Consider the following 17,734-nt stretch of genomic DNA (forward strand, 5'->3'; position numbering starts at 1 on the left):
GTGATGATGGCGTGGTAGCCGTAAGGTAGTGATAAAATAGTAGTGAAAATGATAGAATAGTAATGATGATGATGGCGATAGTAATGGTATTGATAGTATTAGTATGGTAATGATGATGGTGATAGTGATGATGATGATGGTGGTGATGATGGTGATGGTGATGATGGTGGTATTGATGGTGATGTGATATTGATGGTGATAATCATCATCATAAATAATAATCAATAAATAATCCGTAATAAATAAATGTCATCAATAATAATATCGTAATAATAAATAATAATAAATAATAATATCATCGCTAATAATAATCGTAAGTAATCGTCGTAATAATGTCGATAATAATAAATAAATAATAATAAAAATAAATAATAAAAATATTAATAAATAATACTTTCTCTCAATAAATATCATAATAAATAATCGTAAATGTCATCGTAATAATAATGTCGTATTAATAATATCATGTCATCATAATAATAATCGTCTATGTCATCGTAATATCGTAATATCGTCGTAATAATAATCATATCTCGTATAATCGCATCTGTCATCGTCATCAAATATCAATAATATCGTCTATGAAGTGATGATGATGAAGATGGTGATGATGGTGATGATGAAGATGGTGATATTGGTAAATGAATGTGTGATGAAGATGGTGGTGAAGATGTGGTGAAGATGGTGATGGTGATGATGATTGTATGATGATGATGGTGATGATAGTGATGGTGATGGTATTGATGATGGTGATGATGATGATGAGTGATGATGGTGATGGTGATGGTGATGGTGATGGTGATGATGGTGATGGTGATGATGGCGATGAGCAGGAGGGTAAGGATGATAATGGTGAGGATAACTTATTGATCATTTGCTACGTGCCAGTTGCTTTCCCACACTATTTCGTTTAATCTTCATGATGACCTTATGAGTTAAGTCTACTATTATCTCCATTTTACAGAGAGGAAAATCAGGCACAGAAAGATTCAGTCACATAACCAGTTAGCAGTGGAGCTGAGGGGCACACCCAGGTGGTGGCCCCAGAAGCTGCTCACTAACCATTACCCTGCCCTGCCTTTGCCTATGTAAGAGCCTGTCCCTGAGGCCCCTCGTCCGACACTCTTTGTCCACCCCCAAAGGACAATTCCATCCATCATCAACACCGTTCTGGCTGCTCTTCCTTATCCTCAGTAAGACATGAAGAGGAAGTTGAGGCCTCTAAAGGGTGGGGCACGGAGGTCTGGGTGCCCCTTGGGGCACTGCCAAAGAGAGACCACTGGCCCACTGAGTGGGCATACAGATGTGCCTGCCACTCGCCCCCCACAACGTCCCTGCCCTGATGGACCAGGTGTGGCCCTGACACCCTTCCCTTAGAGCGACTGGCCAGTGGCAGGGTACAATCACCCTGCCTCCTCCAGTGGTGAGGGCACTGGTCAGCACATGGCCTGTGTCTCAGGAACCGGACCCTGCTCGGCAACAGACCCCTCTGTGGCCGCACTTGGACTTCGAAAGATACCTGACGCCCACTGGGATGCGTTTGAGCCTGAAAACATGCTTTGCCATCGAACACATCCTGCTTAAACAAAACAGGAGGCCGGGTTGTTTTTAAAAACTTAGCACAGATGCTCGATTCGCTGCTCAGTTCCCAAGGGCCGGGCTCTGCTGAAATCCGTCGCCTGCGCGACCTCATCCAGCTTTCCAGCCACCCTGCCGGCGGCTCCTCCTCCATTTTACAGGTGAGCAAACCTGGAATGGCTAAGCTGCTTCCTCGAGGCCACTGACCACGGCGGGCAGGGCCATGGTTCCTTCCCAGGGCTGCCTGTAGCCGAAGGCACCTCGTCCCACCCCAGTGAGGACCTGTGATGAAGGCAGAAAGGCCTGATGCTGAATTCGTTGTTAGTATCGTGGTAGGCGAATTTCTAGGACAGCCCCTAAGGTCCCCTGCTCCCCGTGTCCACGCCCTGCATCACCTCCGACTCAGTGCTGTGATGGATTTCGCTCCCGCAGCGAGGCGGTGTCACATGGCACAGTCGACTTGCTCGCAGTAAGAACGAGAAGCGAGCCAGGCACGCCAGACCAGATCGCAGGAACCTCTTGAGAGCAGAGGATTTTCTCCAGCTATTCACAGGATAGAAAGTCAGAGGTTCGCGTGATACGAAGGCCCCCTCGAAAATGAAGGGGGCTGCGTAGCAAGGGGTTCAGGCAGCCTCCAGGAGCTAAGAACGGGCCCGCGGCCGACCAGTGAGGACACGGGGGGCCTCAGCCCTAAAGCTGCGAGGAACCGTATTTGGCCGGCAACCTGAACGAGCATGAAGGCGGACTCTTCCCCAGAGCCTCTGGAAGGAGTGCAGCCTGGCCAGCATCTTGACTCCAGCCACGTGAGACCCTGAGCGGAGGGCCCAGCTAAGCCGAGCCTGAACTGCCGACCCGCAGAGCCGTGAGCCCATAAATGAATGCTGGTTTAAGCCTCCGAGTTAGCGGTGATTTGTTACACAGCATGGATAACTGATACAGACGTGCATTCAGACGGCCTCTGATGGGACTCCAGAGGTCAAACAGAAAGGCCTTCCTTGGAGGGGTCCTGAGGCCAAGCGCTCCCTGGGATCGGGGTGGGGGGCTCGGGTGCTGGAGAGTCGGCAGGTGCCATAGTGGGAGCCCAGGCTGTGGAGAGAGGAAGGGGACTTTGGCTCAAACCCCAACTTTCCACCAGCTCCCTGGACCGCTCCTTCTTCACCAGTGAAACAGGACTGACGCTAGCAAATTATGGGAGGGCGAAACCAGGGCATGCACTGAAGACTGCCCAGATGGGTGTCTGGAAATTCGTAGGTGTTTAAGAGGGCGCGATGGAATGATATGCTAATATTAACAGTAATGGTATTGTGATTATGATGCAGATGGCAGGGGTGTCCGGACCAAGTCCTAGAGCAGAAACAGGCTCCGGCATCTCTGCCTCCCTGGCCAGAGCCCCAAGTGGCAATAGGGAGGTGGGCCTGAGGCCCCCCCCAACTCCTGGAGAGACAGGGTCCTGCCTGTTCACCCCGAAAAGCCCACATATTCATATCCTCAGGAACCTTTCAGAGGAGTTAAAGAGGATATTTCTTAAATAATAATAAAAGGTAAAATTTCAAAACTTAAGAGGACCTTTCTTCTGTGCCCAGGGACCAAGGGACACCTGGACGCCCGGTCCTCTGTGGGCACCATGGGCACCAGAACGAACAAAGCCACTGTGGAAGAGGTGGACTCGGAAATAATGGTGGCTGGCACCACGATTCTGGAATCTTTGGGATTACCTGCCATGTGTCACACCCCAGGCTGGATTGTGGGGTCCTGTGGGACCCTGGTATCAAGCCAGGGATGGAGACCCTGGTATCAAGCACACGGGCCGACCACAGCATGGCGTGACCAGTGCAAAGCACAGAGCTGTCGAGAGACCAGCTCCGAGGAGGGTGGGCCCGGCGGGGCAGGAGGCTCGGCTCTGAGCACCGTGGAGCAGGTTCCGCTGGCGGACCAGGCAAGGGAAGACACCCCAAGAAGAAGGAACAGCCCCCCGAACGTGGCGTGTCAGGGGACCACGAGCTGCTCAGTACGAGAGGTGGGCCTTGCTTTCAAACAGGACTCGTGTCTCGTGTTCCCTCCGAGACACGTGCAGACGGTTAATTAACTAAAGCACGATTTTCCCGGCAGGCTTTGCAGACTGAGCTGGCAGCCAAGCGGGGCCCTCGGGAGAGCCCAGAGGGGGAAAGCAGCAACCATAAAGCGGGTGCAGGATTAGTCCTCACAGGTGTCCGAAGCCGGCAGGTGACCCTGGGCGACGGGCAGGGCCAATGTGAGGTTTTATGGCAGGACTTATCACGAGCCGCTCCAGGCCCTTGAGATAAGAAAGTTCAAGGGCTTCGTTCATCCAGTCGCTCTCATCATTTTTCCTCAAATACGAACTCAGTTTGGATGTTAGAGTGGGCTTGGCGCGGGCAGGGCAAGCTGGCCGTTGCTGCCCGCTCCCACACTCACGGCAGACACGACAGGTGGACACGGCCCAGCACTCCCACGAGCTTTGGGGTCTGGGCCACTCTGTGCGGTGAAATGAGCACCCAGCGTTGTCACAAGGCCCACCAGGGTCTGACCTCCCTTTCCACCCTCCACTTTTGGCCAAGACCATTGGAAAATTTCAGAAACCAGTGCAAAGGGAGAGTGAGCCAGCTTCCCCCCACCCTCCACACACACGCGCGCACACGCACACACGCGGAAACCTAGGCGGAGCAAGGCCACGCGCGTCACGTATCATCGGACGCCTCGGGGCGAGGGTGCCGGCCAGTCCCGTCTAGTGCTCTGTCCTGACCAGTCCCGTCTAGTGCTCTGTCCTGGCCAGTCCCGTCTAGTGCTCTGTCCTGGCTCCCGGGACGTTTGATGGGCGAAGGAACGTCTATGGTCCACGCCGTTTCTGGACCAGCCATCCGTCACAGCAGTGCCCTTGGCTGTGCCCATCTGGGGACCCCCGCCGTCCAAGCCTCCTCGATTTTCCTCTCTCCCGGGAGGGGCGGAGGCTGAGTGACGGCATCCCCACTGTCCCGCGGGTGACCTGGGGCCTAGAAAAGTTTTCCTGGAGTCTTTAAATGATTATTGAGATAAAGTTCTAGATAAATCCAGAGTGAGTGACCGGGGTGGGAGAACAGGCGCCCTGAGGGTCCTCCGGCAGCACCGCCCCCCTCCATCCCTGCCCTCTCCCGGGGGAGTTAATTGGTGCCAAGAGGGGACTTTAGGAAATGGCCGTGTTCGAGAGGCCCCTGCTTAATGCTCCCTTAAATTAGAATGGGTTTCACTTGACGGCGTTCCCCGCTGACCCGCGGGCAGGGGCGGCCCTGCCCGAGTGACCCCGGAATTCCTGTGTCTCCCTTCTGCCCCGTTCGGGGCTCACTCAGCAGAGTTCAAAAGAATGCTGTTTTTTTTTTCCTGCAGCAAAACAACAGCCCGAGCGGAGAGTCACTCCCCTCGGTGGGGACGGCTCTGTGGGAACCTGGGCCTGGGACATTCCTCCGAGAAGAAGAATGTGCACGTGGGGGACAGATGGTCCCCGCCAAGTGCAGCCGCTCAGCAGGCTCAGCAGGCAGAGCCTGAGCCCCAGGCAGGACGGGCTGCTGTGGGGCCCGGGGCCCGGGGACAGAGACGGGGGTGGGGCATCCACCCCCCCACCCCGCTCCAGATCGGGAGCTGGACCCGTGAGTTGGTCCCATGAGCTGGTCCCGTGAACTGGCAGCCGGCAAGGTGGGACATGACGGTGAAGTCCGAGGGGTGGGGGAGCCCAGGGAAGATGCCCCATCCCACCCGGGCTCAGCACGGTCTGCCCAGGGGACATCCTGCCTCAGGCGGGACCCGGACTTAGTTCAGACTGCGCTGCAGTAACACATAAGCCCAGACCTCAGTGTCTCAACGCAGCAGACGCCTGCTCTTTGCTCTGCCAGGGCCAGCGAGGGGCTCCTCGGCAGGGCTCCTCCCGCAGTGACACCGGGACCCGGGAGCGAGGGGTGCAGAGAACTCGCACAGGCGCTAACTGCCTCGGACCGGAAGTGACCTGGAGAAACGGGGGGGTCCACAGCCTCAGGGAGGCTGGGAAAGGGGGAGGCGTTAGCCAGGGGAGCGGGGGCTGGGGAGCCGACGATTCTGGGCAGAGGAGACCCCGGACGTGAAGGCCCAGAAGCCAGAGAGAGGTGGAGAAGTCCCGGCCCCTCCCAGCCACACCTGGGTTAGCGCAGGATGGAGGCCGGTTGCCAGGGGAACCAACCGTGTGACTGGAGGTTTGGAACGTTCGGCCCCGCTCCCCAATCACCCAGGAAAGGAGGGGGCTGGAAGTCGACTCGATCGCCGATGACCAGTGACTTATCGATCGGGGATCGGGCCAGTGTAATGAGGCCCCATGAAAACATCAAAACCGGCTCAGGGAGCTTCCGGGCTGGTGAATACAGGGAGTGCGCGGAGGGCAGGGGGCTCCGCGTGCCACCCCCACACCTGGCCCTGTGCGTCTCCTCCATCTGGCTGTTCCCCACTTACACCCCGTCGTAATGAACCGGTAATCTCGTACCTAAACTGTTCTCCTGAGTGCTGACCCGTCCCGCAAGCCTCAAACCCCGGGGAGGGGTCGTGGGAACCTCTGATTTACAGCCAGTCGGTCTGGAGCGCAGGTGACAACCTGGACTTGGTGGCTGGCGTCTGAAGTGGGGGCGGTCGCGTGGGACTGAGCCCTTCGCCTGTGGGGTCCCAGCTAATTCCCAGGAGACAGGGTCGGAATTGAATTAAATGGTGGGACAGCCAGCTGGTGTCCGGAAGCCTCGAGAGCCGCTCGGTGTGGGGCACCCGCTCCTCTGGTGGCCCAGAGTGCGGCTTTGGGAGCGGTGAGGATACAGGCATTTCCCTGAACATTTGCTGCCCGACGTGCTTTCCTCGTTCTGACTCGCTTAAGTCCAGCAGTGGGGTGGCCCTCTGAGGAGGGACCCTCGAAGGCGAGGCCTGAAGGGTGAGAGGGGCCAACAGCGTGGGAGATGGGGCAGAGGGCACGCACGGCCCAGGAGCAGGAAGGACCAAGGTCCTGGGGCTGCGGAGTGCTGGAGAAACTCGAACGGACGGGGGGCTGGCACACCCAGGCCGGGAGGGGCTGCGCCCAGCGAGGCCCTGAGCAGACGGCAGGCCCGGGCAGACAGAACACGGCCTGATGGATGGAACGGAGAGGCCGAGACGGGAGAGGCAGGGGCGAGAGGCTGGTGTGGGCAGTGGGGGCCGGGGAGGTGGACCGCGAGGTTCTGGCCCGAGGCCCTGGGTGGACGACGGTGCATTTGCTGAGCAGAAAAGGGGAGAAGGGACAGGATTTGGGGAGAAGGGGCAGGATTTGGGGAGATGGGGCAGGGAGGCTGAAACCAACAGCCCACGGGGGACGTGCCAGGCACGCAGCGCCCACAAGCCGCCAAGCGGGCTTGCAGCCGAGCGGTCGAATGCGCAGAGCTCAGGAGAGGGGGCCCGGCTGACGCTTGGAAGAATCACGTTTGAGAAGCTGCCTCGCTCGGGAAGCGTGACGTCCCAGCTCCCCAGACCTGAGGGGTCGCGTGGGAGAAAAGGAAGGAACAGGCCGTTTGTTCAGGGCAGGGCGAGGGGCTCCCTGTTTCACAGACAAAGGCACCGAGGCTCAGAGAGGAGGAACAGAGCCAGGAAGCCTCGCGGGGGGCCCGCCCGCAGCCGCGGCTTGCTCATGCCGCACGACCACCCCAGGACACGGTGGGATAATGATGGTTCTCCCCACTTTACAGATGGAGAAACTGAGGCACGTGGCAATTCACCGAGGTTCCCACGGTCGCCTAAGAAGCTAGTGGCTCGCCAGAGGTTTGATCCAGGCCATCTGACCCCATAGCCTCCGGGGGACTCGCCTGAGGTCCCGCAGCCACCAGCCTGGGCACAGAGCTGGCTCTCCCGACCCAGACCCCCCGCCCTCTCCTGGGGCACAGCCGGGATGGGTGACACCCTCGGCACCATGTGAAATTCCACCGTGGGTGAAGCAAACGTGGGCCTGGTTTCGAACCCCACTATCTTTTCGCAGGCGTTTGTGGGTGTAACACCTCACGGCTTGGCCCCCGGGTTGGAAGGTGGGGCCCATGCCTTATCTCGGAGGACAGGAGGTAATTAAAATATCCCGTGCCACCATGTTGAAACTGCGAGCTGGCCACCACACTCATCCCCTGCCGAGTGGCAGAGGGGTCAGCCTGGGGTCAGGAAAATGGGTGTCACTTTTTGTGGCCCTGGGGCTCAAATCAGAAGCAGTCAGCACCCCCGCACCCTCGACCATTGAGGCACAGTCATCACAGCCCAGCAGCTGTCCTATGAGTGAGTCGCCGTTCCTATTATATAAATGAGGAAGCTGGGACTTCGGGAGGCAAGCCACCTACCGAGGCCACCCAGCCAACGAGTAGCAGAACCAGGACACGACCTCCAACATTTGGCCTCTAGTCATTTCTTCTACAAATACATCTCATGTGAGGCTCATTCGGGGCCGGGGTCTGAGATGGGGCAGATGAGTCCTCATGCCTGACCCCAGTGATCACGGTCGGGAGGGAAGGACGTAAATAAATAAACCATTCGCCATGGAATATTACTCAGCCTCGAAGAGCACAGTCCTGACACCTGCTGCCACACGGACGGACCTCGGGGACATTGTGCTGAGTGAAATTAGCCAGACACGCTGTGTGAGGCTGTGTCTCTGCGGGGCCGAGGGGCGTCAGGCTCACAGAGACAGGGAGCGGGGTGGGGGCCAGGCTCCGGGGGAGGTGGACACGGGGCTGTCGTTGGGTGGGGACAGAGTGTCAGATTCGGGAGGGCAAGAGGCTCCGGAGACGGCCTGCCTGACCACGTGGACGTACTTGACCACTGCCGAGCTGTACACGGAAAGACGGTGACGACGGTCAATTTTGTGTTATGAGCATCTTATCACAATGAAAAACTGTTTTAATCAAAAAAATAAAAGAACATTCGCTTCATTCATCGGTTCCACGGCCAGGACGGAGAGCCCGCAGCGTCCCCTTTAGCTCCGGGCCAGTGCGTGTGCGTGTGCGTCGGGCACGAGAGGCACGTGGAGAGGTGCCCCTGAGTGCAGGGTGCTGACGCCGCAGGCAGGAGGCCAGAGGCCACCGAGCACGCGTGGCTGCGACAATACTAGTGGCATCAAGGCCACCGCATCAAGGCCACCGCAGAGGCCAGGCACAGAGCAGGGGGCTCTGCCCACACGCCCCAGGGTCTCAGCACGGCTCTCGGGGGGGTCAGGTGACCCTGTCTTGCAGAGGAGGGACCGGAGGCTCGACGTTGAGTCACCTGACCCAGGTCGCCCAGCTGGTGGGGAGAAGCACACCGTTCCAACCTCGTGCGTCAGTTTTCTCTTGCCGAGGAACAAATGACCCCCAAACTTAGCGTCTGGAACCCGCCGATACACAGTGTCTGCATCAGAGGCCGGGAGCGGCCGGATCAGGCGGTTCCAGGTCAGGGTCTCTCGCGAGACGTCGGTGGGGCCTCAGCGATCGGAAGGCCGGACTGGGCCTCCCCGGGTGGCTGCTTGGGTGTCCTCACAGCCTGGCGGCCACTCACCCCCAAGTGAGTGGTTGAAGAACGCAGGGCAGAAGCCACGCGCCCCTCGTGACACAGCCTCAGGAGTCCCATCCTAGCGTTTCCAGTGTCCTACTGGTCAAGGGGAGTCCCGTTCGAGGTGCGAGGGGGTCACGCGAGCGTGTGAAGCTGGGAGGTGACCATCGGAGCCATCTCGAACCAGCCGCCACCCCAGGCCTGTCCGACCGTCCCGCCAGGAGCTCGTGTCCTGCTGCGAAACCCGTGGGCAGTTGTGCCATGGTGTGTGTGTCCGAGGGGGTTTCAGAGACGGCTGGGAGCTGGCGGAGGGGACATGCCAGGAGGGAGTGCCAGCCCCACCAAGGGGACACAGAGCCTGGGCCGCAGGGCAGCTGTGGGCCTGGGTCTCGACTGAGGCGAGACGCTCGCTCCGGGCCATTGTCGTGTTTGGGAAACGCAGCGGTGTGCAGGCGGGCACAGGACGCGTTCCTGGACGCACACCTGAGAAGCACCATGGGGACTTGGGGACAGGCGAATGGCAGCACTTCTGGCTGTGACAGCAAGAGCCGGATGTTGGTGTCACACAGACCTAACGTATGTCCACTGGGTATGACCTTGATTCCGTCTCCCATGCTCACTCTGACCCTCAGCCTCCTCTTCTAAAACGAGATAATCAATCATTTCTCCCACGCTGAGGGAGAATAAAGCCACATGCGTCAGGAGGCCTGGCCCACAGCAGAGGTCAGGTTCGGCCTCTGACACAGCCCAGGCCCGGCGGCAGGACGAGCCGCTGACTCGGTCAGACACGCCACCCCAGTGGAGCACGGTCCCCTGGTCCCAGTTCAGCCAGTGGGCGAGGACTGTCGCCCTCACGCACTCAGACTGCCAGACTTGCCACCCACTTCCCAGAGCGTTCGGAAGAAAGGACCAACGTCGCTTGTGGCCGTTGGAAAGCTGCTTTCACGGCAAGTGGTCCAGACAAATAGTTCGCACCTCTAATTTCCGATTCCAGGGGGGAAACGAGGGGAATGTGGGCTGCGTCTTCCCCAGACAGCTGACAAAGGACACGGCCGGCCCTTCCTCTCTCTCCGCTGGAAGTGTGGTTTTTCCTTTTATCAAAAAGGTGTCATCGCTGCGGCTTAAAGAGAAAAATTGGGAGCGGAGCGTGGCCGATCGGAAGAAAGAAGCCCGGGTGAATGAAAATCTGCGAAAAGAGACCCCTTTTTACCGATCCGGAGTCCGAGAGTCACAGCACCCTCCCACCCTACGTACGATCAGACACGACTGGGTAGCGCAGTCTCTGTAAGTGACAGTCAGTTGTGGCACTGAGGCCGGGGGCCTTTCGCTGTGATCGTGGCTCTGCAAGGAGGTGCAGGTGTGACTCCGAGGCAAGGACAAGCCGGTGAACTTGTCCAAGGTCGTGCGGCTAATAAAGGGCAGATCCGAGCCGACCCCACGCCCTTTGGCCCCCCGAGAGAGGAAGGGCAGGTGCGGCCAGTGGGAAGGCCGCGAAGCCAGCGACCGAAAGTGCTCACTTGTAACCGGCCGGATGTCTGCCCCTTGGCCCAGAATGGACGCCAGTCTCACTGGTGCCATAACCGTGGGCTGTGAGGAGGCCCCAGACAGGCACGGTGGTGGCCCAGGTCCCGTGTAGGGGACCAGCCATGGCAGGGTCCCTGTGATGCAGCTGTGTCACAGGGTTCTGTCCCAAGGGTCCTGTTCTCTGAGGCCTGAAGGCCCAGTGACCCGCAAAGCCCCAGGGACCCCCAGGAGCCTCTGTCCCCGGGGGCAGCAGTGACAACCGATGACCCAGCGATGGCCCCCATCGCTCAGCCCGCTCTTCCTGCTCACCTACTATGTGTCAGGCACTGCGCCGGGTGCTGACGGTGGGGATTTCTCGCCTGTACCCTGGGGAGCCCCATGTCTGCATGCAGCAGGCGCTCAGTCAGTGTCACCCAAGGGAATGGCCGGTCCTTCCCAGGAGCACCAGCCAGCACGTCGCCCAGAGCGCCTCCGGGACAGGCGACCCACACGTGGCGGTGTTCGGCATGTCCCCCGTCTTCACACCATTGGCTCCTTTGGACGCGAACACTCGCAGATGGTGGCGGCGCCCCAGTCCCCCTGAGTCCAAGTGAAAAGCCCCACCATCCCAGGCCCGAGGTCACCGGAAGGAGCACCCACATAAAACCAGGACACGGGGGTGCTCCTCCTCCGGTGCCTCCGCCCCACCGCTGGGGGTGCTGGGCCAGCACCTTCCAGCACGTTCTGCAGAAGAGGCAGTCAGGGTCCACTGGCCTGTTTTGCAGGTGGGACCCAAGGTCACGGCTCAGGGTGAATCCTGCTGTCCCACAGGGGCCAGAAATCCCACAGGCCATCGACCTCACCACAGTCCCACCCAGACTGTGGACCCAGAGAAACCCGGGTCCAAATCCCGACTTTTCCTTTTCTCAGCTGTGTGACCCAAGGGAAGTAGCTTTACCTCTCCGGGTCTCAGGGTCCCACTCTGTGAAGCGAAGATCACGATGTTAACTTAGTAGGGTCTTTATTCGGCAAGACAATGTTTGCAAAAGACAGCACCGAGTAGGTGCTCAGCGGACGCCGTGTGCCGCCCCGCCCCCAGGCAGCCGTGGGGTTCGAGGCTCACCTGTCCCCACGGAGGCCCCACCCTCCTCACAGCCCCGTGCTGCAGGTGACTTACGATGGCTCCAGGCGCCAGCCCTGGGAGCGTGGGAACTTCCTGCCACCCTGTTTGTCTTGGGCAGCTCGGGAGGGGCCGACACCCTCTGTCAGCTCCAGCACCTCCTGCCAGGTCACCCAGAGTGAAAGGGAGAGATTGTTCCCGTGACCTTTGCTTTCCTTGTCAAAGGTGATTTTGGCAAGCGCCTCCCCCCTTTCCCAAGGGCCAGGCCGGTGTGGTCCCCCACTGGGAAGGGGCTGAGGGGCCGCCCGTCCCCGACGGCAGGTGTGATGCCCCACACCCCTCCATCCTCACCCCTGAGCCTCCCTGTCCAGGCTCCTTCCCCATCCCAGCACCCCGCACCACCTCCCTCGTCCCCGTCCGCCTGTGCCCCCAGGACCCCGCATGGCACCCAGCCAAGGTCAGAGGCTCAGGCATTTGGGATCAATCAAGCTCCCAGCTCAGGAGAGGCCCAAACCCTCCCAGCCCCCGAGAGCAAGGTACCCTCTCCTCTTCCCGCCTGCCCTGGGAGGGGATCTAGGTGCTGGTCTCTGCAGGTGGCCACAGGTCTCTACACAATTGTGGGTGCTTTCTCCGCCGGTTTCCATCACAGTTTCCGCTCCAGCCTCCTCTGCCCCCTGGTCATGTGACCGGCCCACTATTTACTGCCCACCCCCCCTGCGTCGGCATGGCTGGCGGCCCCAGGGTGCAACCTCAACAGCACAGCTGGGGTTAAGGGCAGCCCGGGATCGTGAAGGCTTCACTTCCGATTTTCCAGAAGATGTCGATTATTAATGATCATTGTTCTTTCCTTCTGGGGCATAAAAAAATCAGGTTCAACTCACAACCGGAAAAGCGGCAGGTCAGGGTTCCCAGAGTATGAAATGTCAGCCTCCGGCGGCGCTGACATTCACCCGCAGACACTAAAAATAGCCATGAAAACAGAGGCGTTAAGACTCCAGAGACTGGAGGAATAAGGTGAGCTCAGGGCAGCAGCGACGCTGGCCGATTGCGTCTGGGCCACACGGCAAGGCGAGGGGTTTACGTTTGTCTTTTTCTTAAGAGACAAAAAAAGAAAGTCAACTTGAGACGATCAGGCCCCCCCGCAGGACTTTGCTCTTTTAAGTACGACCTCGCCGCACGTAAAAGTCAAACAGAAACAAAACCCGTGGTGAGAAGTGACCACGGGCCAGTCTCGGGCTCGGCGGGCTTCGCCCCCACTTGGCACAACGGACTGGCCATCGGAGGCTCCCGGGGCCAGCACTGTCCGAGGGGACTTTTGCGATGACAGTGGTGCCCTCTCTCTGCTCTGTCCAAGACGGAGCCGCCGGCCGCGTGTCGACATCGCGCCCTGGAAACGTGGCTGTTGGCGCTCGGCGACAGAACGGCTCATCTCCCCTCGCGTCAGCTGACTTAGATGGGAGTCGCCGCATGCAGATGGTGACAGCACCGGTCAGGCTTCGGGAGAAAGCGGACAGTGGTCGGTTAGCGGCGTCTGCCAGGCACGCGGGATGAGGGGAGGCATGAACGCCACGTTACTGCATGACCGAGGGTCTGGTGGGACCTAGGTCGCCTGAGGCCTCGGTCGTCGATGCTGGTGCCCACGCACTTTTCACGTTTAGAAGGAGGAACATCTGTGAAGTACAGGGCCGCGCACCCTGTCCCTAAGTGCATGGTGTCTACTCCAGCGACTTGGGGTGTCCTACCCAGCTCCCCTCCTGGTGGAGTCCCAGGTCTCATACCTTCCCCACACGGCCACCAGAAGTTCCTTCCGAAACACCCACGCGACCGTGTCCTACCTTGCTCAAAACCCCCAGTGTAGTCTGCCCACCACGGCCCTCCAGAACCTTCCGTCCCTGCCCCGGCCTCGCCCCGCTGCCTTCCTTTTCCCGCAGACACCCCCGGCGCTGGCCGCTCCTTCTTCAGCTCCGCTACCCAGGGAGCCCCAAGGGCAAGTGCTATCTCTTGCCCTGTCTAGACGTCCCCCGCCCAAATCACATGGCCTGAAATCTCCCTCCAGAAGCCTCACAGCGAATTCACGAATTTCCACGTCTATGTCTTATCATGTCCCCCAAATACTAAGCCAAGTGCCATTATTGCCCCGTTTCACAGATGAGGAAATTTCTACTAATTTGGTACATGTTGAGTGAAGGAAGGGAAGGATGCATGGATGGAGGGAGGGATGGGGAGGGATTGAGGACGGAGGAGGACGGAGGGAGCGGACGATGAGGACGCAAGTGATGGACGGAGGATGTACGGAGGGAGGACGGAGGAGGACAGAGGGAATGACGAGGAGGAGGGATTGAGCGGAGCGGGACGATGGAGGACAGATAAAATGACGAGGAGAGTGACGGAGGGCGGACTTGATGACGGATGGAGCGATAGACGAGGAGGACTTGATGGGACGGAGGAGGAGGAGGGACGGAGGAGGAGGATGATAGACGGTGATGAGCGCGTGACGTAGGCAGGTGGTAGACGATCTGGGCGGGTGGCGGATTTGGGCCACAGATTGAAGTGGGCGGCGAAACTGACGGACAGGTGACCTGACGACACCAAACCAGAACGTGAAATGGTAACAACTCATGGTAAGAAGTAAAAAGGTCGTGACCCGAGAAGAAATGAGATAATGGTCCACCTTCTCCTTAAGCGTTTTTCAGGTTTATCGGAAAATCAGGTCAGGCAAAGAAAAATTCTCTGCGGCCTTTGTAAAGAGGCAGAGCGAAGGGTGAGCCCGTGGGTCAGAACAGCCGCGAGCTGCACGGGCCTGCTTCCCGGGCCCCTCCGCCCCGCCCCTGCCAGGGCTCTGGCTCCCTCCCCAGAGCACTTTCCCATGGGAAGGCTGAGAAACAATAGCAATTTCTTCTGAATGGAGCCCTCCCCTGAGCCAAAAAGTAAACACGCGGGAGGGCGGAGGGAAGCTGGCGGGAGCTCATCGGGCGGTTACATAACCAGGATATACCTGGGAGAGGCAGCTCCCAGGGGGCTGTAGCAGGCCCGGGGCTGGAGCGGGGAGGCGGGGCGCGCCCCGCGCAGGAATGGCTGCGCAGGTACCCTGCCCTGCTGGGAGCTGGAGCCGGCTTTGTCCCAGAGAGGAGGAGGCAGGGGACATCCGTGTCCTTTGCCGGGGGCACGACTGTTGGTTTAGTCTTCACGACGACGCCAGGGGAAGGCAGAGGCCTGTTCCCTTGTGTGGTCCCCAGCCAAAGCCACACGGCCGCTGCGGGCAGAGCCGGGGTGTGAGCTCCGGCCCGGCTGCCAGCTGCGGGGTCACGGCGCCGTGCCGCCCCCACCTCGCCCCGCTCTGTCTGTCCCTCCCGCCCTCCTCACCCTCTTCCCCATTAAACCACGTGTCCGTGGATCCTTCCACCTTTCCATCCATCCATCCATCCATCCATCCATCCATCCATCCATCCACCCTCTCGGCCCCCAGAGGTTTCCGGTGCTGGGTTTGGACCAAGAGACGGCAGAAGGCAGAGGAGACACAGCGGCTGCCTGCAGAAGGTCGGTGCCCGATGATGGAGTGGCTCGGGGATCGGCGCCCACAGCGACGTGGCTCTGAAACTTCGGAGTCGGGCCCTACCAGTGTGGGGGGACGGGAGGGCCTCGCAGCGCTGCTCTACCCAGGCCAAGGTCACTCTCCCCATGGTCCTGCGGTCCATGGAGACCCTGGAGCCTTCACCTTGGGACTTGGGGTCAGGGAGGGCTTCCCAGAGGGGACAATGGGTGGGCTGGGGCAAGGCACTCAGGGGTTCCTTGAGCAGAGGTGGAAAGTTAGGGGCGTTTCGTGATGGAAAGAAGGTGGCAGGACAATGGGGCCGAGTGTAGCCTGGTTGCCCCGCCAGACATGGCGGCTGCCAGCCTCGGAGATGCTGAGGAGGCTGGGAGAGCCCCAGGGTCACTGGGCAGAGCCTCGGCCAGCCCGAGGACCGGCAAGCCGGAGCGGGGGCCTCAGCCCTCCCGCACGGTTGAGTCAAACCAACCCTTCTCTGAGTGACAGGCACGTCCAGTCTCTGAGGGCCACCCCATCCACACAGGGGGGACGATGGCTTGTCCTGCTGCCGGGTACTGAGGAGCCAGAGACACGTGTGTCCACCCCGAGGGGCCGCAGGGGAGTGGGGAGCCCCACCGGCAGGCGAGGTCTTATGCCTGACATCTGGGGCTCCCAGGTCCAAACAGGTGACCCCCAGGGGCCAGCACCTGGGTGCGGCCGCATTGCGCAGGAGGCCCCTCTCTCCCGCAGCACCCCGGGGCTGCCAAGAGCCACGCTGCCCTTACATAAGCTGCTACCCTGCCACCTCGGGCCAGCCACGCCGCCACGCAAATAGAATCCTGTATTTACCTACCGCGGGGGAGGGACAGGCCTGCCCAGTGGGGTGGACGGAGATGAGTTCAGAGGACTTTGGCTCTGCTTTCTGTTCCGCTCTCCGCGTGTACCCATCCTGTGCCCGGCGGGCAGGCACCCATGAGAGCATGTCGGCGGAGGGGACAGCGCAACACTGCACCTTACATCTGGGTGCACGGGCCGGTCCTTTGGGCTGCATGCTCGGCCTGCAGCGTGGCAGGGGTAGGGGGAGGGCAGGAGGCACGGCTTCCCTTACAGGCAGCCAGAGGCCAGACCGGAGCCACATCTGGGTGGCAAGCCTCGAAAGGCTCCCAGTGGCCCGCAAGCTCTGCCTACTGTTTGGCACCGTCAGCTGCGCTGCGTGGCCAAGATGGCCACCTGCACAAGATGGCAAGCTGCTCAGGGACCAAAGGAACAGGCCCTGGGCACAGCGCTGTCTGAATGGTCATTCCCCCAGGGCATAAACTTTGATTAAGAAGCTACTACGGGCAGAAACCCTACATGTTTTATTTTTAATTCCCCCGAACTATCTCATATTCTTGTTTTACACAGGAAGAAACCGAGACTCAAGAAAGAAACTGACCCAGGGCTACACAGCTCATGAGATGGTGGTGTGAGGACTCGAACCCGGGTCTGTCTGACCCTAAGGAGTTTTTTCTAATAAATACGCTGCCTCCCATGACTCGATGTTTTTATCGACTAAGTAGACAGAGTCACACAATTCCAGAAATGGCATCATTCGGCCACTCTGTGACCAATTTTCATGTGGCATTATTTGTTCACGGATACTTGGCTGGATCAGTGAACGGACAGGTGGATGGACAGCTGGACAGATAGATAGATAGATAGACAGTGAATCAATGGGCACCATGGCTACAAGTGGGGGTGGGGAGATGGATGGATGGGTGGATGGATGGGTGATGGATAAATGGATCACCTGTGAGCAGATAGACTGGTAGATAGGTAGGTAGAATGATGACTAGGTGGGTGATCGAAGGGGTGAATGCGTGATGGGTGACTGGATGGATGGACGCATGCATGCATGGTTGGACGTTTGAATGAATGGATCAACAGATGGATGAATAGGATAAGCAAGCAACGAATGGATCAGTGCAGCGCACGGAGGTGGATGACTGCACGGAGGACCGGAATGAAGAGCAGATTGCTGGGTGCAGAGACGGATTGGAAGTAGGTGGGTGACGAGGGGGTGGGTCCCTTCTGACCACCTCTAGTTGCACAGAAAACTCTTCTCAAACGCCCAATGCTCATCCCAAGCTAAGGCCCAGCTTTGAGGTCTGGGTGCTGCCTGGGTATTTTCAGAGTCACCTCAGAGAGCCAGTGTCCCCTCTGCTGTGCAGAGGGGAGGGGGGTGGGGGCCAGGACGTGGGGGCTGCTCTCTCCTCCAACTATGCCGAGTCCGGCTCTGAAGTCGCAGCTCTCAGCAAGACAGCCTTCCCTCGGCCATCTTTGCTCTTTGTCCACCGAGGCTGGGTGGCTGCAGGTCGATGCGCAGCCCCTCTCCGTCCCCACTAAAACAGCTGGAGGGAGAGCCCGGCCTTGGCACTGACCTGCCACATGTCCTGGGAGGGCACTGCCCACCTAGGGGACTCTGTCACAGGCGGCAG

At 59.2% G+C, this 17,734-nt stretch overlaps 1 protein-coding gene across 1 annotated transcript in view; it reads left to right on the forward strand.

Annotated features, from left to right (window-relative positions):
• LTO1 (LTO1 maturation factor of ABCE1) overlaps nucleotides 1–16,721 on the forward strand; it is a 241,480-nt gene extending 224,759 nt beyond the window's left edge. Inside the window, exon 4 of the mRNA XM_039840605.1 lies at nucleotides 16,662–16,721. Within this exon, the coding sequence (XP_039696539.1) occupies nucleotides 16,662–16,713 (52 nt within the window). The 3' untranslated portion in view covers nucleotides 16,714–16,721. The remainder of the gene's footprint in view (nucleotides 1–16,661) is intronic.
• Nucleotides 16,722–17,734: the final 1,013 nt, after the last annotated feature.

The sequence above is a fragment of the Pteropus medius genome, unplaced genomic scaffold (genome assembly GCF_902729225.1).
Source record: "Pteropus medius unplaced genomic scaffold, Ma_sr-lr_union100, whole genome shotgun sequence".
Taxonomy (NCBI): domain Eukaryota; kingdom Metazoa; phylum Chordata; class Mammalia; order Chiroptera; family Pteropodidae; genus Pteropus; species Pteropus medius.